At 50.9% G+C, this 21771-nt stretch overlaps 7 protein-coding genes across 7 annotated transcripts; 5 read left to right on the top strand and 2 right to left on the bottom strand.

Moving 5' to 3' along the window:
- Window positions 1–99: 99 nt before the first annotated feature.
- Window positions 100–710, top strand: Z520_05884 (uncharacterized protein; the record flags this gene model as incomplete). Its single annotated transcript, XM_016776387.1, has 2 exons — window positions 100–262; window positions 364–710. The coding sequence occupies 2 exons, from the start codon at window positions 100–102 to the stop codon at window positions 708–710; spliced, it is 510 nt and encodes a 169-aa protein (XP_016632706.1).
- Window positions 711–1229: 519 nt separating this feature from the next.
- Z520_05883 (uncharacterized protein) lies at window positions 1230–2477 on the bottom strand (the record flags this gene model as incomplete). Its single annotated transcript, XM_016776386.1, has 4 exons — window positions 1230–1792; window positions 1839–2042; window positions 2137–2392; window positions 2454–2477. 4 exons carry the CDS (start codon window positions 2475–2477, stop codon window positions 1230–1232), a joined length of 1047 nt encoding a protein of 348 aa, XP_016632705.1.
- Window positions 2478–3225: 748 nt separating this feature from the next.
- Window positions 3226–4333, top strand: Z520_05882 (uncharacterized protein; the record flags this gene model as incomplete). Its single annotated transcript, XM_016776385.1, has 4 exons — window positions 3226–3620; window positions 3687–3744; window positions 3824–4163; window positions 4263–4333. The coding sequence occupies 4 exons, from the start codon at window positions 3226–3228 to the stop codon at window positions 4331–4333; spliced, it is 864 nt and encodes a 287-aa protein (XP_016632704.1).
- Window positions 4334–5174: 841 nt separating this feature from the next.
- Window positions 5175–7405, top strand: Z520_05881 (uncharacterized protein; the record flags this gene model as incomplete). The annotated part of the gene is made up of 3 exons (XM_016776384.1): window positions 5175–6132; window positions 6194–6680; window positions 6757–7405. The coding sequence occupies 3 exons, from the start codon at window positions 5175–5177 to the stop codon at window positions 7403–7405; spliced, it is 2094 nt and encodes a 697-aa protein (XP_016632703.1).
- Window positions 7406–7952: 547 nt separating this feature from the next.
- On the top strand, window positions 7953–9288 carry Z520_05880 (uncharacterized protein; the record flags this gene model as incomplete). Its single annotated transcript, XM_016776383.1, has 3 exons — window positions 7953–8317; window positions 8406–8546; window positions 8664–9288. 3 exons carry the CDS (start codon window positions 7953–7955, stop codon window positions 9286–9288), a joined length of 1131 nt encoding a protein of 376 aa, XP_016632702.1.
- A 620-nt stretch (window positions 9289–9908) lies between these two features.
- On the top strand, window positions 9909–10850 carry Z520_05879 (uncharacterized protein; the record flags this gene model as incomplete). Its single annotated transcript, XM_016776382.1, has 4 exons — window positions 9909–9971; window positions 10058–10492; window positions 10565–10647; window positions 10703–10850. 4 exons carry the CDS (start codon window positions 9909–9911, stop codon window positions 10848–10850), a joined length of 729 nt encoding a protein of 242 aa, XP_016632701.1.
- A 744-nt stretch (window positions 10851–11594) lies between these two features.
- On the bottom strand, window positions 11595–20949 carry Z520_05878 (uncharacterized protein; the record flags this gene model as incomplete). Its single annotated transcript, XM_016776381.1, has 2 exons — window positions 11595–20626; window positions 20676–20949. 2 exons carry the CDS (start codon window positions 20947–20949, stop codon window positions 11595–11597), a joined length of 9306 nt encoding a protein of 3101 aa, XP_016632700.1.
- Window positions 20950–21771: the final 822 nt, after the last annotated feature.

The following is a 21771-nucleotide window of genomic DNA, read 5'->3' as shown; positions in this document are numbered from 1 at the left end:
CGATTCTGCCTTTGAAAACTATATGATCTGGTCCACGATAGTTCAAGGCCATTGTTTCTGGTAGACAAACAAACATCAACACCCAAGACCTGCGGCATCATGGCAAGTTCAACGACGCATCTCGAGGAGCAACTCGCACTGACGCACCATATCAACAATTATGGTTGGTTCGCCGACACCTTTGCCTGGGACGATATCGCAACTTGCTTCACCGAAGACTGCACATTTGACTTCAAAGTCGCGCCAGATCTTGAAGGCCAAGGTTGGTGGTAGTCCCCCATGACACTCCCTGGGTGCCATTGCATTTTCAGAAACCTGAATTAACTGACTGACTGACTGCCTATTGCATTTTCCAATCAAAAGCCCCAATGAACCTCAACACTGGCACCGTAAAAGGGCGATCCAACACCGCCAAAGCTCTTGCATTCATCACCGAGAGGTTCAAACGCACACAACACAACATTGTCAACATGGATTTCCAACTTGATTCTACCAACACGGCCGCAGCGACCGGCAGAGCAAACATCTTCTGGGGCGGGGTCATGGAGCAGAATGGCTCCCACGTCGCAGTGCAGACTGGCTCCAGATACACATGGAAGTTTAAAAAGAGTGCAGTCAAGAATCGGTGGGAGACGGACTACACGCAGGTAGAGATCGTTTGGGTGTCGTCTTCCCCTGTTGAAGGGTTCAAACTTGTAAATATGCTCTGAGTCAGATATGCTGGAAAGAGGTACACTATGAGGGAAGCTTGCATCAGTCAGAAAAGCATACAAGGCTCATGGACCTACGAGACATAGCCAGACAATAGGCTGCCCTAAAGCATTCCACATTGCTGAGGGTGCTAAGAGATGAAGCCGCCGAATTGGAGCTTTGATATCAAGGCTACGGCAGCATTTCGACGGTGCTCATGGATGCCTCCGGGCCTCCGAAACGTCTTTCGAGTCAACTGACACATGAATTTCTATTCACTTCGCAATGTACAGAGTGATCATCTCTCTCGACGAGAACGCAGTCAATTAGTGAAAGTTGATTCTTCAACACCAATACATCGATGGTCAAGACGAGGCGGCGGTGATGACTCCACTCTTGCGAAAATCCTGAAAGGAGAGAGACTTGTTCGTTTAGATGCTATACGATAGGTTCAACAGCGCGTGCCCGACAACCAGCTGCGCTGCTAAGCGAAGCTAGCCAGCACTTGAGTCCAACATCTACCCCAGCCTGAGCTAAGGCTAAAATAGCACGGCCATCCTTCCCGTGGACTTTTCTGCCCTCATTTTTGCAATCATGTCAGGTACCTCGTCCAGTTTATGGAAGCTGACAACGTTCGGTTGAATGGCGTGCTTCGCGGTGAATTCAATAGCCCGTGGCATGCGTTGAGGAGTGCCAGTACAGTCGCCTTTGAGCCGATACAGGCCCGTGATGATCTCAGTCAAGTTCACGGGAAATGGCTTCGAGGGCAAACCCACGGCCATCAAGAGGCCGCCTATTCGGAGCGCTTTTCTGGCGTTCTCGTACGCTGCTATCGAAGCGCTGTACACAGCAGCGGCGTGCACCCCGCCTCCTGTGGCCTTCCTTATCTCGTCCAGGTAGTTGGGATTTGTGGCAGAGTTGAACGTGAGATCAGCGCCAACCTTCGTGGTTTCCGCGAGTGTCTCGTCGTTGATGTCCAGCCCGACCACCTTGATGCCCATGGCCTTGGCATATTGCACAGCAGCTTGCCCTAAGCCTCCACAGCCGACAACTGCGAGCCATTCATCGGGTTTCAGCTCGCATGATTCAACAGTATTGAAAGCTGCGAGAAGGGCAGTCAGTGGTGCCTGATTATCCATCACCATAACGGGGGGTCAACCTGCCTGCAATGCCGCCACAGAAGAGAGGAGAAGCCGTCTCCAATTTGACAGCGTCCGGGAGAACTATGGCATTGCGATAGTCGACTACAGCATATTGGGCGAAGAATCCGTCGGCACCCTCGGTCATTCCCTGGATGCGTGGAGTGCCCTTGGAGCAGTAGAGGTTGTAGACCTTGCATCCTTCACATTCGACTAATACCCATTAGCAAAAGGATGACCCCTTCAGCAACATATGTGTGAAGGATTAATGTTCTCGGGAGCATGGAAAATAGCAATTCACACGTACAACAGACTCCCGTGATATACAAGAATCCCACCGGATCCCCAGGCTTGAATCCGGTGACTTTGGAGCCCAACCTTTCAACAACACCAGCACCTTCATGTCCCAGAGTGATGGGCTTCACGCTGCTTGGCGTCGGTGTCCAGCCCTCGATGGCCATAATATCTGAGTGGCATAGAGAGGCGGACTTGATCTTGACCAATATCTCGGTGGCCTCTGGCTCGGGAATGGGGACTTCGTTTACCTGGATCTTTCCAGTATCCTGAAGGAGTGATCGTGTCAGCTTTGAGAGTGATACAGGCATGCATTGCAACCGCCCTTACGCGATGAAACTGCGCAGCACGCATCGTGGCAATGCTTCCCATAGTTGGTTGTGGGGCCAAGTGGTTGACACGTCTGTCTGACTCTATTTCGCAAAGGGAAGGAAGAAGGGGTAGTGGGCGCTTGTGGGCTCTCTTGCTTTGAGATGAACCACATTATAAAGCAAGGCAAACTGCTGGAACTGGATCGTTCAACGCCTGTCGTGGTCTTGGGTTCAGAAACCATGGCACTTTCCCCAGAAAAATAAAGTCCACAATGCGCAGAACGCTTGCCTACGAGGTGAAAGGCTTCCCAATACTCGGCGATTGACAGGCTATTCACTCCTGAATTTCACCAGCTGTCTTCCGCTGCGGATATAGCTGCGCTCAGGGTAGAGTAAGAGCCAAGGTAAGCAAAATCAACTTAAGTAAATGATGCCCGCAAGAGAATTTTCTTGTCAATGCAATACTCGCCGAGTGATACTTAGGCGCCGTTTTCTTAGGCGGAACCTCAAGTCCCGAAGGGGTCCCTGTTGGACCTGCTCGGAGATTTCGTGACGCAAGGAAGCCCAACACCACCCGCATGGGCCCAGGAGTCCCTGACGCTGTGACGCTTAAAGCTTTCCGCTTAACTAATGTGCTGCCGCCGTATCCAAACGACTGTTTTGTTCCAATAGCCAGTTCCGCCCGTGATGCTGAAAACTACAAAAGGATAAATCATTCTTGAATAGAGAAGGACGCCGCGTAAGTATTACATTAAAGTTCGAATAGTGCCCTGTAAGGAAGCACCCACCTCATGGCGAGCCTCAAGTATGCGTGGCTCGCTGATCCAGACCCTGTTTGGCTGCCCCTCAAGCAGGCTTGTGACGAGCAATTCAGCGCGTTCTATGCTTTACCGATAGAGAAACAGCATGAGACTTGGGCGAGCTATCCACACCCTGTCCCGGATGGGACGCCTGTGGATTTGGAAGTGTCATATGACCAAGTCCCGGTAAGAGATGGTGCGAACGTGGGCATCAAGATCTACCGGAATACCGAAAAGCTGGAGGCTATGGGCAAGGACAAGGCGCCCCTCGTTCTAGTAGCACACGGAGGTGGCTGGGTTCTTGGAAACCACGACGTCGAGGAAGGCGTTTGTCGTTGGATCGCAAAGGAGACTGGTGCAGTTGTTGTAGATGTGGATTACAGACTGTAAGTTCACTTGTTCGAGGTCCGCTCACTTACTACCGACGAGAATGTAAATTGATATGTGCCCAGGGCTCCTGCATATCGATATCCCCATGCCATAAACGACTTCTATGATGTGTTCAAATGGGTAAGTGAGACCACCCTTTTGAAAACTCGATTACAAAAGGGCGGGGGTACTAATTTCAAAACCTATACGATGACGCCAGTGCAAGGACAATGCAAATTCTCTGGGGATCGACCCTTCTCTGATTATTTCCAATGGTAGCTCTGCCGGAGCCAACTTAGCTGCTGTGCTTCCCATAATGGCAAGAGACCGCAAGGAGAAAGGGATCATAGGCCAAGTATTGAATGGCCCAGTTGTGTGTCATCCAAAGTACTTTCCAAAGGATAAGTATGAGTACACGAGCTGGGAACAGAACAAAAACGCCTCGATCCTAGGTAAAGATCACATGTTACGATGCTGGGAAACCTACTACCCTGACACTGGGCCTGACGTGTACGCGAATCCCTTCTTGGTAGAGACCATGGAAGGTCTACCACCTGCTTGTAAGCCATTGCTCCTATTTTCATCCCCCAAGATCCCCAAATGGCCTCATTCACGGCTTCTCCCAGCTAATCCGATGAGCACAGTAATACAGATAACAGGGATGGATCCGCTTCGAGACGAGGCATTTGCCTACGCAGAAAGATTGAAGGAAGCCGGGTACGTGAGATGATTCCCAGAGCTCAGATGAGAAATCCTCCTCGGCGCTCACTGTTCAAGACAGCCTCCAATTGGGAAAAGTTGCTTACTGCTTTGTAGCGTACCGGTTGAGGTTGCAACCTACGCTGGCCTCCCTCATGGATTCTATACCTTCCCACAACTTGAGGCTTCGACATTGTACTTCAAAAAAGCGGCATCGTGGACTAAAGAGCTCTTGGCTGAGAACGGATGGAAAGCATAGGGAGAAGCGTCATAGGCGCCCCTACAATTCAATTCTTGGAGGCCCCTGGATTACTTTCGTAGTTTGCTTCCCCGCATTAATGCTCACAATAACACAGCAACCACATTAGGAAGGCTTAGGCCCGATATCGCTGCTGCTGCGGATATCATTTTCCGACATGCTAGTCCAAGAGATCTTTCTCGTTCTACTCGACCTTGGCCGTTGGACTAACAGACCCTCTCATTCAGCAGACTACTTCTAACTGAACAGCTGCAAAGAGCAAAGAGGATTCGTGGGACCAGAGAGCTTTCGTGGTCGGCTCTGTTGCACAAGCTGTCCGCACTTCCAAACTCCATGTGCGCCACGAAAGGCCAGTCTTCGCGGCTGGCACCTGGACGGACTCGCGCGTCAGTGGCGTGTACCGGATGCCGACACAAGAGGAAAAAGGTACCTGAGAAGACGCGATTTCGCCTTGATACCCGCCTAACACGGGTAGTGTGTAACCGATCTTGGCGAGAAGTCGTGCAACCACTGCAAAGATAGCGGACTCGAGTGTGTGTTCCGCAACGATGACGAGCGAAGGAGGTACGCTATCATTCCCAAGGGTAGAACATGATCCATTCCTGCTTTTCCAATGAAACAATCAGATGATATTGAACTAACGCCGTGCAGACCCAGATCTAGAGTCTTTGTGCACTCTTTACTCGAGCATATTGAACTTCTGGAAAGTCGCTTGAAGGAGGTGGACGGCGAATTACCACAGCAACCACAGCAACCCGACATCCAAGTGCAATCAGAGCAAACGCAAAGCGCGGAACATGTTGCCCAACAGTCCGCAGGATCCTGGCCTCATCGCAACTCCGGCGATCATTTTGATTTACCACACCTTGACTCTGAGGTGGTTGTCCTCCAGGAAGACCAGGGGCTGTCTAGTCCAGGTGATAACGAACCCCATGATCAAACTCCAACTTCAAATGCTACCTCTGGGGAGGATGGAGCGGTTCTCTGTTCGGAGCTCGCTGATCGGGGCCATCTCCAAGAAGGCTGTGAAGATACCGCCCATTCCTTTCTGTTCGAGTCAACACGGCTGAAATACGACGGCACCACTGGACAATTACGATACTTTACTCCCCTTGCTAGATACCAACTTTACGCGGACCAAATTTCCGACTCTCAAGGGAGTTCTTCGGGATCATGGCATCTACAGAAGCGATTGCATCATATGATCAAAGATCTCACTACGGAGACCTACAATCATTTGATGACTTGTTTCTGGACCCATTACAATGAAGCTTTGCGAATGATTGACCAGGAGGCATTTGAGCAAGACAGAGACCGAGACAAGCTTCACTACTCAGGGTTTCTACATATATGTTGCTTGGCGATGGGCTTCAGATACGCTGATAAGTCTAGGCCAGATATCAAAACACTTGATAGGGGAAACAGGCACAGTACCTTCCACGAGAGTGCGCGATACACGGTTGAGACTGAGTTGGAAAACCCTCGAGGCTTGACCACCATACAAGGGCTGCTCATTTTGAGCGACTTGGAGTGTGCAGTCGGCAGAGACCGATCGGGTTGGATGTACGCTGGTAAGTGCCGCATCGGTTATTACGGTTATCATATCGATATTATACTAAACCTGGGCCCTAGGTGTCGCCTGCCGATTTTCGTTTGAGATGGGATTGACTATAGACCACTCTAAATCTACCTTGCCTCAGAGAGAGATGCAATCACGACAGCGTCTGTTGCGGGCCTGTGTTTTCTACGACAGAATCTGGGCCATATTCTCCGGTCACCCCACTGTGATCAGAAAATCTGACTTGTTCTCTACCGGATTCAGCCTCACATATTCCAAGGTGTTGACTTCGGCCTCTGAGGTCTCAACACGTCTGGCTGAGAGCCCGGGAGAAACCCAAGCCTGGGATGCCTTGCTGGAGCTGATGGAGTTGGCCATCAAAGTGTCTAGCCACATTACCAACGCAGCTTCGACATCAGAGCTTAACGAAGCTACTGGCAAGCTCGTGGCTGCTGCAGCACTACATGGCGAGCTTGAGTCGTGGCAGAGAAATCTCCCGGCTCAGCTCAGGTGGAATGCGGAGAATGTGCAGAGTTCGCGCGCCATGTTCTTTTTCATACAGTAAGGCTCCAATCTCACTTCTCTGCTCAAATCACGAAAGGACCTCTTCGAGCTTGACTGACCGGCATCGAAACAGCCAGCTGTTTCATAGCACGCTAATTCAGCTGCATTCTTCACTGGTGGAGGATGAGCCAGATCAGCTGCACCAAAGCGCCGGGAAGATCTCGGAAGTCTCCACAACATCGTCTTTTCGAACAGTCTCGAAGAATGTCTGCCTGGAGAATGCGATGAGCATTGTTCGAAACGTGGATGCGTATTGCACGAAATTTGGCATGCAGTCTTTGATTGTCTTTACTCCCCAGCCTGCGAGCGTGGCTTTGACTGCTCTCCTCACGAACTTGGCCGAGTTTGAAAATTCCGCAAAAACGACCACAATACTACAGCAAGTCAACACGCTGGCCAAGGTCCTGAGAAAGATGTCCGAAAGCTATCATACAGCTCAGAGTGTATGCACAGTTCTGGACCATGTTTTACCCCGGACCAAGACAGCCGCTTCCTCCCACACAGCTGAATTGGGCAGTCACAACGAAGTTCTCCAGGATGTTCCACAGCCGCCTTTTCAGCCCGTGCTACAGAGAAGCTTATCAAGACCGATGCACTTAGAACATTGGCCTCATTTCCAGGGCAGTGGCATGATCGCGGATAAGGATACTATTGCCGCCACCCGCTTTGACAACTCAAGACAGACGACACATAGGGGCGTTCATGGTGAAATATCGACATGAACACAAGAATCTCCGCTAGCGATTCCCATCCACACTTTCGGCTACGAACATGGTGGAGGAATCAATTACTAACTCTGATGACGAGCGACGGAGCAGAAAACGTGAGGCTTTTCTGAGTTTTTCAATGCTGATGTTGGCGTAGCGGTCTTGTACCGAGAAGGCAGACTTTCGGGACGAGTTCGCGGACTTGGTCGTCCACAGACTCGGATGTAATTTAAAGAGCCTGAGAAGAACGTACTCCATCCTTTTGTCATTGCTATCTCCTCACATAGTTGAGGGGGAATCAGCATTGATGGTAACAATCAACCCCGCTTTATCAGGATCGTGTTTCGGCTGTACCATTGTCGCGGCAGTGCGGGACAAGGAGCCGCTTGCCGGAGGAATTGGGGTTTCCCTGGCTCCAAGAAAAAGGAGTGCTCCAGAAGAAGCATATGCCAACTTGGGCAACCTCCTCAAATATTAATATAGTGCTGTTCAGGACAAATACAACTGCGTGCACACAGCTGAGCTAAAAGGCAAGAATTCTGCGTCCGCACCTTAGACCATAATGGCCTCTGGGAACCAACCAATATTCCCAGTTCCGTCTGGAGTAGCGGCGAACCTGTCGATCATCAACACCACGGGCACGATCCAGGGCATGGCAGCAGACCACCTGGTGAAGCCGACTCTTCCGGGATTTCACATGTTTCCAAAGGTGCCCAGCTGGTCGTTTCTGATCGAGACCACGGTTTCGGGCAAGACGAGAAAGGTGCTCTTCGACCTGGGCATCCCCAAGGATGTCTACGCGCTGCCGCCCTTGGTCTCTGATAGATTGAAGACTTTCAAATGGGTGGTTGATGTGCCTCAGAGCACTGCTGAGGTTCTGGTCGAACACGGCACGCACCTTGCAGATATCGAGGCTGTGGTTTGGAGGTTCGTGAAGTACCCCATTTCATGTCTACAGTGTCTCTCCAGGTGCTTTTTGAGCTTGGTGACTAATTCAAGCATTTCCGTTCTGCAGTCATTGGCATTGGGATCATCAAGGAGACATTCAGCATTTCCCCTCCACTACCGACCTGGTCGTCGGCCCAGGGTTCAGCAAAGCATTTCTTCCGGCATATCCCGCGGGTCCCAAATCGCCAATTCGACAGACAGATCTCGAGTAAGTACTGCAGTCCAGATCGCGAAACAGATATATACTGCACACTGATCCTTATCCAAGTGATAAGGCCCAGGTCCTTGTCTGAAGTGGAAGTGCTGATAGTGCCCCTGATTCTAGTGGCCGACGCTTGCGGGAGATCACCTTCGACGAGTCAGGAACCGTGCAGATAGGACAGATCCGGGCCTTTGATTACTTCGGCGACGGCTCCTTCTACCTGCTCGACACCCCCGGCCACGCCATCGGCCATCTCGCGGGTCTCGTCCGCACCACATCGAACCCCGACACCTTTGCATTCCTCGGTGGCGATCTGACGCACCACGGCGGTGAACTTCGACCGTCCAAATACCTGGACTTCGCGTCCGCTGCAGCCTCTCTCGGCGCAGAGGCAGAGAAAGCCGCTGCCACGGTGCAGACCCTCGAGTCCCTCCAAACATCGCGCGGACGACGCGTCGATCAACCTTTCTTCGACCCCGTCATCACAAGCGACTTTGACGAGGCAGTCAGGACGATCGTCCGCGCACAGGACGCCGACGGCCAGGACAACATCTTCTTCCTTGCGGCGCATGACGACACCATCGACGGCGTGGTGGACGTGTACCCAAAGCGGGCGAATGATTGGAAAGCGCGCGGCTGGCGAGAGAAGACGTTGTGGACTTTCTTGAGAGATTTCCGGGAAGCACTGCGGGACGGTTCGGGTTCCCATCCGCCAGTTCTTCAATGTCCGGGGCATTCAAGCTCCTGAGAAAGGGAGTTGTCAGTCTATATTACGAGGAGATTACAGAAGGGTAAAGTCCCTGTAGTAGGCTCAAACTTCAGATGTGTTGAAGACATCTGGCTACTTGGGCAGATTCATTGGATAACATATTGTAACGACATGTCCGCCTAAAACCTTTAAGTAATCGAGTCTAAAGACCCACCAGGAAAATCGGCGGGTGGTAGTTCGATAGCACGACTTCGAACACGCATGCATCACTACGAACAGAACACGAAATACGGAAGTTTTCTAATGCCGAGACAAAGGAACACTCCAACCACGTAGCCGAGCTACATGGCAATACTTATTTATATAGGATCCTGCCCGCACGGATGGGGCAGACCGCGTGTGGGGTGGATCATACATACCCGGATTTAACCAGCTTTGCATAGCCGATTCCTCAATCACTCACTGGTCCCGTTGGCAGCTGAGGGTGAGTGAGATCTTTGCATCGAATCTCAGAGCGTAGTATACTTCATTGGTCCTCTGGGCGTATACGGCAGCACGCAGCAAAAACCAAGAAACCCTCAGAGGTCGTTGGCGCCGCCAGACTATTGACACTGTCTCATCGAGCGCTTTCGGCTGCGGTATCCAAGAGCAAAACAACCATGGGGAGACTCGAGGGTAAGGTCATAATCGTGACGGGCTCGGGATCTGGGTTTGGGAGGGGAGTAAGTTTGCGCTCCTGGGCCCTTTGCCTCCCATCTTTCTGGGTATTATACGAAAGTGTTCCCCATCTTTTAACAGGGCGTCGCAGATTGTCAAGAAAGCGACTTCCGAAGGAGCCCGCGTGCTCGGCATCGACATCAACGAAGCGGGGAACAAAGAGACAAGCAGTCTCTTAACGCCTACAGCCCAGTTCGCCCGGATGGAAGGCGATGCTGGGTCGGAGCAAACGTGGCACAGCGCCCTGAAAATGGCGCATCGTGAGTTCTCGACCATCCCGGACACGGTGGTCAACTGCGCGGGCTATGTCCACATAGGGGCGGATGCGCACACGGTGCCCGAGGAGGACTTTGATCGCGTCTGGCAAGTCAACGTCAAGCCGCTGTACATGACGGTGAAAGTCTTGGTGCCGTTCTGGATCGCGAACGGGGTGCCGGGCCATGTCATCAACATTGGCAGTATCGGCTCGCAGAGGCCGCGGGCCAGCACGATCTGGTATACCGCCAGCAAAGGCGCTCTTGACACTGTAATAACGAACAACAACCCCTCCCCAAATTCGCCAATACCATTGAGGGTGCTGAGCTGAGCAAGGTCACAGGCAACTGAAGGTCTAGCCGGCGCGTATGCCAAAGACCGTATCCGCTTCAACATCGTCAGGCCTTCGTTCGGGAACACGCCGATGTAAGTGTGGCCGGCACCTGGAGCGGCCCTGGCACGCACTGACTGATCTGTATAGGGCACCACGGGTTGTTGGGGGAGAGGACAGCGCAGAGGGAAGAGCCAAGCGGTTGGCGACGCTGCCGCTCGGTCGTCTCTGCGAGCCTGAAGACGTTGCCAACATGACAGTGTTTCTGGCCTCGGATGAAGCGAACTATATCACGTAGGTGGTTTTCCCCGTGGCGAAGGCTCATGCTAAGCATTGCTAATGCGCCGCTCGTACAGTGGTGCTGGATTCAATGTTGACGGGGGACGATACGTCTCTTGACAACCTGAAATTTTCTACCAGGATTGCAAGTCCGCGAGAAGGCATGTCAATGGAGTCAACTTGATATGTACCCGATTTGTCTTGCTACTGGACCTCCTTTACCGCCACGGCCTCGCCTCTCTGACATGTCCCTGCTGGGAGACTCTGACCCTTTCCGCTACAAGAGATCCTCGCAAGGCCATTCAAACTGGCATCTCACCTTCTTCCTACTTACCAGGTGGATTATGCGCATGGAGAGCAATCGGTCCGTGGGAGCATCCGATCGAGATGATTTCACGGTCTGCAAGGCGAACGGAAAGGACAGGTCTTACTCAAACATGGTGTATTTTTTTCATAGTGGTTGTATCTTTTTTCCCTCTTCCCTTTTCCCTTTTTTTTTGTAGTATTCGATTTGTCTTTTCTTCAGCACGTTTTCCAGGGATTCTGCATACAACAACCAGCATGAACATGACCAGCACGGCCCTCGGCTGATGGTGTCCATCTCACACCTCTTTGGGATTCCTCAGCAAACTTTTGTTCGTCCATAATCACCAACCCATCCAATTCTATCAGTTAGACTCCAACAAACAGAAAGCGGTTTCTTTGCATCAAGCCCACCAACAATGTCCGTTCCACCACACTCACATTCCGGCTTCCTAGACGCTCACCCTTCGGTCTCCTCCTGCTCACCAAGTCGCAATTCGTCCATACCATTTGTCATCATTTCGTCTTCGACCTCCTCTTCAAAATCTTCTCTCCGCAAGATCTGTCCATTCATGATTCTGCCCATATGGGTATGAGTCCACTCAATGCCGGCTCGGCGCATATCGATGAATCCCTTGATCCAAGGGACTGGGCTTGTTCTGAACGCACACTCCGTCCAGCCGTTGGCATTTCGACAAGAAGGTGAAACGTAGTTGTCGTTTGCCACCTGCCGCTTGCGAAGGAGTGGTCGTTCTCCATCAAAGAGACCAATGAGTGTACAGAACTCCTTGTAATGGTCGAAAGAAGAGAAGTACAGTTGACCTGCAAAGAGGCCAAGCAGCGCAATGGCTTGTGGCTCGATCTCGCCGGAGTCGTTGTTCGCTGGGAATTTGCAGATGTCCAAGCCATCGAAGGAAACCATACCCCGTGAGGTCCGGGCCTGATACAAATGTAAGGTAGTACCCGAGGATTTCCGAATCGCATGGAAAAACATGTTAGCCTCGTGCGGGCTGATAATGATAGGTTGTTTGATTCCAGCCATCTTCACAATCCACTGTACCGGTCTCAGAAAATCATCTTCGGGAGAGTTGCCATGAGCTTGAATAGTTCGCAGGAAGTCTGGAGTCACCAACACATGCGTCGGAAACTCCCCTAGCTTATAGTAAAGCCCAAGGCGAGTCTGTCGAAGGATTTGGAAGCATGGACGAAGCTCAGGAATGTTGGCACACCTCGTCTCGTTCCGAATAACATCCAATAAACTTTGACAATGCTGTGGAGTGGCGGGCGTAACTTCTCGAGGACGTTGGATCTCTCTCTCTTCTTCAATTTCGTGCAAGACTTCTCGCTCCTGTTCTTGTGTGATGTCGCTGTCATCAAGGTCGGTAGAACTAATTCTTTCGAAGTCTGCACACAGACTTTGGATCACAGCATCTTGAGACTCTGCCAATGTTGGTTGGAACGGGAGGTCTGCTCGGTGAGTTCCGCCGGCGCGGTACAGCTCAGTAACAGGACGACATTCTCGCTCTCGAACTGTGTCCAGGTACTGCTCGTAATCCACAACCTTACCCTCAGAAGTAAGGTGACGGTCTGCGGCAAGCCGCCGGCGTGAGTGTAGCAGCCCTCGACTTATGTAAAGAGGATCTTGCTTTTTCAGAGCAAGACAGGAATTTTGAATTGCCCAGCGGACAACATGGAGACTGTCAAGATCTCCTGACGGATCTTTGACAACGCTGCGAATGGCTTGATCAACCTCTGGTGGAGCGTAGAATCTGACGCTTTGGGAAACGGCCAGCTTCCTCATCCGCATACAAGCCTGTGCCAGGTTATCCTTGAGAATTCCAGGTCCTAAGAGAACTGCCGCGGTAAAATTGTCGGGTAGTTGAAAATCGGTCCCTCTAGTATGGAATTCGTCGAGGAAGATCAGGCAGCTTCTCAGCTCGTCCTTAAAGATTGACGACGCAAGTGGCTCGGTTGAACCGTCACGGTTCAAGACCATTTTCTCATCATCTTCCGAAAAGAAAATCGCTGCCATCTTTTCCGGGTTGAGGCGCAGCCATAACCGGGCTATTTCTAAGTTGCCCTCCAGCATTTGAGCTCCGACATCGATGATTACATCGAGTGATCCATCTGCGGTGATACGCTGCAGCAGCTCCTCGGTTGGGAGGCGCTGACCAGACGGTGATGCAGCACAGAAGTACTTTCGGTTTTCAAATCGTAGCAGCGTACACAGAGTAGAAGCCGTAATGTGTCTCAGGTCCGAAAGATCCTTCTGTACAATTGGTATTTTGCTGTCGCAAGTGCCGCTGAAGCCTACCGTCAGAACCCCAGAATTTCTGCACAAGTCCCATGCAGAGGTGGACAGTTTGTACCGAAATTCCTTTGCTTCTGAAGGGTACACAACATGTCGCAGGAAGAAATTGATCAACCCGCTGTTGTAGCGTAGATGTTCGTACAGAGTATCAACACAAGAGCCGTCATCTAGGTTGATAGAATTGACTTTGCGATATTTGTAGGGGAGCGCAGAGTATTTCACCCATTTGCAGTACTCGTCGGCAGGATCTGGCAATCTGAGGAGAGTAAGGAGACATCGTCTCAAGTCTGGGCGAAGGATACCCGTGTAGTAGAACGAAAGGGCGGTCAGAATGATTGCGGCTTCTGGTTGTGCAAATTCGGCGCTCGGAGAGGGTACTGATTTGGCGCGGTATGGAACGGCGCTGAGCGTTCGAGTTCGATCCAGCCCGTAGTTCACCTGCCAACGCTTGTGTAGTGTGTGGCCCAGGATTTGATGAGATACCAGTCCTCTGACCACATAGAGCAGATGAAGCTTAGTAGAGTTCTCAAAGTACTGGGTTACCAATTCAAGTTGCCCATCATCAACGTTGACATTGAATATGAATGAGCGGATGGCTTGAAGCACTTCTGAATTGCAATGACCGAGAGAAAGACTTGGAAGCTGCCCATCGACAATTTTTTGGGTTACCAGCTTCGCTACTGCCATTGCGCCGTCTTGATTGAGCACTCTGACGTGAGGGAAAGAGCCTGGGCCTCGTATTACCTGAACCTCAACTCCTTTTGGGTATCGGACACCAAGTGCATAAGCATGTTTCTGAATTAGATCCAAGACCTCCAGCGAAACATTCCATCGGTCAGGCGCTCCTGAAAGGAGGTTTGCTTCTCCGTTCGTGTAAACAAGCTCGTATGCAGGTTTCAACAGCTCGTCAGACTCATCAAGGACATCTTTAGCATTGCAGTCGAGCCATTTTTGAACACGGATAAGTTCAGCAGCAAGACAGTGGGTGTCTGGTGCTAGCTTGTCGATGCCCACAAGGCGAAACGAGTTCAGATATTCTGGTAAAGTGAGGAGTACGCCTCCATTTTGACGGCATTCCTGATACAGGCTCATCAATCGCTGAGGTGTTTCGGCGTTCAAGGCGGTCTGCCTCGAGAAGGGTAGATAGTAGAGAGCCCTGCCTACTAAGCCTGCAAGGGAGCGAGATAGGATGCGGAGCATTTCTTGGGCGAGAGGTTTTAGCACCACAACCCGAACTAGATGCGAGCCTTGCGCAAGTGCTGTCACCACAAGATTCAAAATAACACTGGTCTTTCCTTCGCCCATGCCCAGTAGCACGGTCCCATTTTCAGGCTCAAGCAACTCATTTGCAACCCGGATCTGGACAGGTCGAATGAGAAAGTTATTTTGGCACTCTAGAAGGAGCCAGTCAGGCCGCTCCTCTGGCGACCATTTGGAATGTGCAGGATTTGCAAGCTCATTATTGAGGGCGAATGTATCCCCAGCAGCGAGGAACTTTTGCAATCTTTCCACGCGTTGAGCGGCCGTAATTTCCCTCGCAAACTGGAGAAGGACAGACATCCAGCAAGAAGGAACATTGTTGCGATTTTGAGCCGAGAGAAGTTGAAGCAATGTTAACTCAGACACCTGAGGCCAGATTTTTGCCCCGACGAGAGCCTGTCCTGAGACGAGACTCGGTCGCAGGAGCGCGCAGGTTCGGGAAAGAACATAGGCGATGTGATGTCTGGACTCCTCAAGCTTTTGAGTAAGAATCTCGCCAGGAGGCACCGACAGCTTGGCCTGATCTTGACCCGATCGGCGAATCATAGCCTCGATGCTGTTGTTCAATAATTGGCCATACTCACGCACAGCTGGAGAAGAATCACCGAGCAAATCTTCCGTGATGTCTTCCAGGTCTTCCCAGCTAGAACGAGCTTGGTTAGATTCCAGAAATTGGGGTGGCGCCTTTCTACACACAGTTTGCGACAGGTCTCCGTCTAATCCAGTCGGCTTACTGTCCTTGAAGTCGTGCAAGGTGATTGGCGTCATGACCATAAGATCAAGCAGGGAGAAGTGCGTATTTTCGCGGACAGAAGGGGTGGCAAGGTCGAAATCGACAACAGAACTAGCAATATCTGGACCTGTCCAGTTGCTGCTAAAGGTTCTGAGCTCTTGATCATAACGCTCCAGGAGTCGCACGAAAATATGATTCTTGTGCCACACGGCAAACCTCCCTTTCAGAAGCAGTTTTAGCTCTGAAATCTTGTAATGATCGATCGACCGCTTCGCCGGTAACTCAACTGTGTCACTCGGCCAGGATTCTCGGACAGCTTTTAATATCAAGTTGCGCTGAGCGTTTAGCTCTTGATCAAACTGGAGCCGCTGTTCTGCAATCTTATCTTCATCTTCATCGCTTTCTGTCGTATCAGTGGTATTGCTAGGGACAAATGGTTTCTGACATTGAGATATTAGCATTACAATCTCGTTCTGATTGAGTGTGAAGCCGTCTCTCAAGTCATAGGAATCGTGTTCGGGAGCTGAGAGGGCTCTGAGGCCAGGCGAAATCGCAAATGCAAAGAGCGATCTCAAGTGTGCCTTGATATCAGGCTGCTCAAACACCAAGAGCGACAGAATGAACATAAGTCTCTCTTTCGAGGTAGATGACGATCTACAGAGACTCAACAGACGAGGAAAGAGGACTTTGAGGTCCTGGCCCAAAATATCCGAGAACGAATTCAGGGTGAATTCTTCGCCGAATCCACCCACCTTTTTCCAATTTTGGACCGCACTCTTCCAGGATGTACTGACGTTGAATGCCAGCGGTGAGGCTTCGACAAGAGATGCCATATTAGCTGACGCCCAAAAATCGTCATCCGAATCTTGATCCCGTGAGCAATAATCTCGGTCGTCGATAGAACCTGAGCTTGATGCTACAGATTCGCATGGGAAAAGCTTCCGTGTTCGGTGATGCGATCTGTCCAACAATGCGAAGTCTCCCTTGTATGGTATGTCAGTCACATGAGCATCATACAGCCAATCTGCTTTCTTGTTGTGATTTACAATATCATAGACCGTTCCAAAGAAGATGTCACGTTGAGCCATGACTGAGAGGACGCCATCGAGATTGACAGTCTGCATAGTTTTGAGATGAGGAGGATAGAAACTCCTCCTTGGAGTAAGCTGAGCTATCAAAGATAGTATGGCTTGCGCACGCTCAGAAAATGGTTGGCAGGTAAGGCAGATGCGATCCGATAGAGCGAACAGGCTCTCTTCGGTGCCCGTCCTACCAGTCAGGAAATCAGATTCTGGAAAGCTTGTCACTGCATGCAGATACGCCTTGTACAGATGTGCTTCCAGATCTTGACCGATCAGCTGTCCAAGCCTAACATCGAGTCGGAACAACGAAAAGGTCACAGAATCAGTGTCACCTGGTTGAACTCGGGCAGTGATATGAGGAGAGACCGGTTCTATCTTCATGTCGCCGTGTGGAATGAGAACTGTCCTCATGTTCGATCCGGCAATCTTGCTCGTACCGCGCAGGATTAGACGAGACTTGAAACCATGCAGGGTTCCCAGCGTCTGGTCAAAGTCAACAAAGGCGGAAAGCTCTTTGCACACCATTCGACCTTCTTCATCGACAGAAAAGTGCAAATGGTAGCGAGGAAGCTCGATCTCGATCTCGATCTTGGTGTTTTGGCTGGACACAATGACGATATGTGATGGCTGCTCAATCGGTTGCAAAGCTTTGCTGATAGTCAAGCCAACTTTGCTCTGGGCATCAATTAAATACTTCTGGCCGGCACACATGGAAGTCGGAGAACCTGAATTGAGGCCCATGGTGAGGATCCAGTCGGATTCCTCGGAGCAGAAGGGGCGTGCTCTAGAACGGAAGGCAACCGTCATATCTCGCAAAGACATCCAAGGGGTAGTGTTCTCCACGATAACCTGCGGAAGATCTTCTAGAAAGCAATCGCGCTGGATTGCCTCAAAGTCACCGTCCTTACTCTTCGAACGAATGAGGAGAACGTCACCACGCAAGCCGAAATAAATTCGATGACCATGAAATTCATCCTTGGTCATATACTCCATGTCGTCAACATCAGCGGCGAAAACGTCCAAGTCCACATCCCCAAATATTGAGCGGTAGAGACGGTGAGAAGTGTGCTGAGCAGGAAGCTGGGAAATCGCCCGGCCCGAAACAAGAAGGCTACCTGTGACAAGGTTGTAGTGGACGACTTTAGAAGAAGTACGGTTTGAGATCCATGAAGAGTCATCCGAGTGCACCGTCTGCCACTTGTTGGTGAACATCGCAGTTGGCCAAAATTTCTTGATGCCATCTGTGATTGCCGATTCGTTGACCCGGAGGGCGAACTGGAGATGTTTCTCAATTCGTCTGGCAAGGTACGCGTCGTTCAGAAGTTGGGTTTCGTTGTTGGAAGCGTCTGAGTCGGTTTTGGATTTTCGATGCGTGTATAGGTGAACAGAAGCCTCCACATAGTCGGCCACAGCATGACGGTCTGAGAACATTGCTACTTGAGCCTTGGTATCGACGGCGTACGTGCGGCGACAGAGAATACAAGCATTCAATATCTGACGTGACAGGTCTCTGAGAGTAGAGCTGTCAGCATGGGCGTTTTTCTGGTCTGCGTAGAGCTTGGTCATCTGGCGTATCCAACCCAGACCAGACTGACGAATTAAGAGGACAAGGTTCATACAGCGCCTCGTAATCTCGGGAAATGACGACAGGGATAAAAGCTTGAGAACCACTCCAAGCAGTATAGATGCGGCCGCTGCTTCTTTGAAATTGGCTTCGATTCGCTTGAATGCACACTCAAGGGCATCCAGCAAAGAACGATTGAAGTGTTCTTCCTCAAGTATGACCTGAGATTCGCGCAGATACAGTGGCGAGGTGGACCGCGCTTGACCGACTTGAGAGATGGCGTAACGAAATAGCAAAGCAGTCGAGGGTGCGTTCAAGTCAATTTCTGCAGAGGTAATCGCTCCCAGAATGTTGAGGAGTTGGAGTCTTTCTCCAGATCTTAGAGATCCCAGAAGCACAAATTCATGAGAGCCCATCTCTAAAGGGCACATTGACTGTTGTGAGATGACCTGATTCTGCGTATGACTGGTGAAGTTGACATAGCCGTTGAAGACGCCGTCCGAAGAGTCAGTGAGCTTTGTATAGCAGTAGTGCTGTAACGAGGTGTTCGCGGTCTGTTCTGCAGTCCACAGAGACCCCTTCGCGGTATCGTTCATTCTCGGGTGTAAGCCGTTGCTGACGAAAACCGGATCAACGTCCAATGACGCCTTAAGGTAGTGTGATTGAATAATAGGCTTGACGGAGGATGCGAGAGTGATGCGTCGGTCTTTCTGCTGGGCATACTTCTCGAGAGGTGCGTATGAAAGTAATCCTTGCTTTGACACCATTCCGGTTACTTGGCCCGTTCTGCATACGTCTTGAAGCAAGAAAAATGTAGCATCCCGCCAGGAGACAATCGACCCAGGGGCGTCGAGCTCAAAGATCACTGCTTTACACATAGTCTCGTCGTCCGGAAGTGGCCACTCGTGTTTCGATATCTGGATATCCTTGGCTTGCTTTTCCTTCGCACATTTCCAACATCTTATGTGATGCCGAGGCTTGCCAACGTATGGATTCCCGTGCTTGTCCACCCCCCGAGGGATGAAGACACCACATTCCATGGCTTCAGCTTCTCTCATGAGTCTGTCGAATGTCTTCTTCTTCGACTCCCATTCGGCGAGCTTGACGTCTCGCGCTTCTTGGGCATCCTTTTCGACCCTACGGCGTAGCGCGCGGAGGTCAGAAGACTGGTCATAAAACCTCACGGCAAAGGAGTTTGGAGACGGGTCGGCGAAGAGTGAAGGACTGTTCACGGTGCGCCGTAGTTGTCGTGATCTGATGTGGAGCTCGATTTTTGAGAGTCTGTCCAGCTCACTTCTGCTACTGAGAAGAAGTGGTTCAAAGAGGGTTACCGGCACTTCTACTGGATACTCGAAGAGGAGCGGATGTATCCTAGTCGCACTGGTGTCCAAAGCCACCCACAACTCGAACATCGTAAGAAGCATAATCGACATTCGTTCCGCATGTGACTGGTACGTCTTCTTCGCCACAGCAAAATATTTCTGCATCAGTTCAGACAGGGAAGAGCATGCCGACGGAGTTGACATGTTGACCGCTATCCAATGGCTCAGACACTCCTCAACCCAGAGTTCGAAGTCGACAAGACCAAAAAGGACGTCTTTTGCTTGCGTGAAGATCGTAGCTTCCGGCAAAATATGTTTCGATAACACCACTCTAGCGGATGAGGGAGGAGTGTATGAGGTGAACGAATAAGTGAAGCCTTTGCGAGAGCGATGCCAGATATTGTGCAATACAGGGCGACTCTTCTTCAACACCAGTTGATCCGATGCCTTCTCGCGAGGCACAGGGGGAATCGCAATTCTGTCTCTCTCGACCACCTTTGCCCATTGGCTGCGGATACTGTTATCAATGAGCTCCAGTGTCTTGCCGACGTTGTTTTGGACGAATTTAAGTGTAGACGACCCCAATTTGGCATTTCGTCTGGCTAATTTCACACGTAGAACGTGGAGAATGTCAGGTCGAGGGTCGATGGCAGCAATGCCGGCTGCTAAACGAGACAGGTGGAACAGCATGAAGTTTTTGTAGTGACGATGCCCTTCACCCTCAAGGTCTGCGTTGTGGAGGGCGATCTGTAGTGCGACTCTCGCAGACAACCAAACGCCGGAGCGGCGCCAGGGTAAGTGGGCGTTTTTCCAGAGGACATCGTCATGAATGCGTTTGCAGATTGGCAAGCTCCCCGCAGCCTTTCCACAACTGTCCAAGATACTGAAAAGCCATTCAGTGACAGCTCTTGGGTGAGCAGATTGGCGCTCCTCAACGACTGTGTTGTTCCCTTTTTTCGTTTTTTCCATAGCCATCTTCAATGATTCGACAGACAGCATATAGATGGCTTTTCCAAGGTCTTTGACGAAAGATGTATTCGCGAGTTTCTCTTGTGGTAGGAAGACCGCTCGCGCAGGAAAATGCCGGATCAGCGCGTCTTTCGCACCAAGTACCGCATCAGTCTTCGCAAGCACTTCGAAACACTCGAAGATGGCGCCCTTTGCTTTGTTTCTGACTAGGATCGCGGCATTTTGGGGCTCAATGTAGAATAGCAAGACGTCTACCAGATTGGTTAGCAATTGATGATGGTCTATTGCTGAAGTACTTACCATCCTGACGCATGTTTTCAAGCGTGGTGGTGATGACCTCGCGGCATGGAACGCCTCTGGAGTAGACATCAATCCACTTTCCTGTTGAACGTGACAACTGCTTCCAGACGCGGCGCTCACTACTGAGTAAAGGAAAAGCGTGGGTGAAATCGCAAGCAGCTTGTGCGATCTCTTGGAGGAGATCGTCAGCGCCTGATTCATTGTGCTTCTCTTGGGGCAGTTTTGGAGGTAGAAACACATGTTCAAACACGAAGCTCGCGCTTTCGGCTCTCATCGTGGTTGTAGAAGCTTGCCGAGGGAGAAGCAGCGGGCTGCTGCTTTCCCTGGCGATAAGGGCCAAGATTTGAGCTTTGAAACTGGCTGCGAGTTGTGGGTAAAGGGCTGATCAAGGATTTGGAGATGATCAAAAGACTTGTACAAGAGGCTGAGGTGATCTGAGAAAGAAGATATTGAAGGGAAATTGATTGCGAGGTCAGGTTACTGGGAGACAATCTTGGCGGATAAACAAAGAGTCCTCACAGTGAATGTATAGTGTGCCAAATTTGAAAGTGGGTGAGGCAGAAAGGCTCGTCGTTGTGAGTGAGGTCAATGTTCTTCGCATACCTTCTACCCCGTTGTTCTCGGCGTCCATAACCAGTGGTGCAAACGCTGCCTGCTGGTTCATTTTGATCGCTTGAAGGTAGCCAGATGTACTGGTGCTTGACAAAGGCGCCCAGAGCGACGTTGTCTACCCTACCAAGTGTTTGCCGCCCATCGTCTGCTGTGCTGTATACAGTTGGATGGGTACCTGAAGAGGCAGCTTGTCGCAAACGTAGTGAAAGTGTTGCGTGTGGACATTGACTTATCGCTTTAGCCATGGGCCTCATGTTCCTCCAGACGATGAGGATCCAGAAGAATACGGGTTAGCAGTCTGAAAAGCCTGGATTTTCTCTTCAAACTCGTGCACAAGGAAGGCTGGCTAACAAAATCCTGCCATTGCCAGGCCTTGTGAGGTGTTTCTATGGTGTGCACAGAGAGCAGCTGCTCAGCGTACCTACTGAGTTCTTGGTTTACGTGACTCCAGCCAGGTAAGGGAATGGGATCTCAGAGCAGCTGC

Source organism: Fonsecaea multimorphosa, assembly GCF_000836435.1.
Source record: "Fonsecaea multimorphosa CBS 102226 unplaced genomic scaffold supercont1.10, whole genome shotgun sequence".
In the NCBI taxonomy this organism is placed as follows: domain Eukaryota; kingdom Fungi; phylum Ascomycota; class Eurotiomycetes; order Chaetothyriales; family Herpotrichiellaceae; genus Fonsecaea; species Fonsecaea multimorphosa.
The sequence above is the reverse complement of the archived record's forward strand: the minus strand, read 5'-3'. Positions and strand labels throughout refer to the sequence as shown.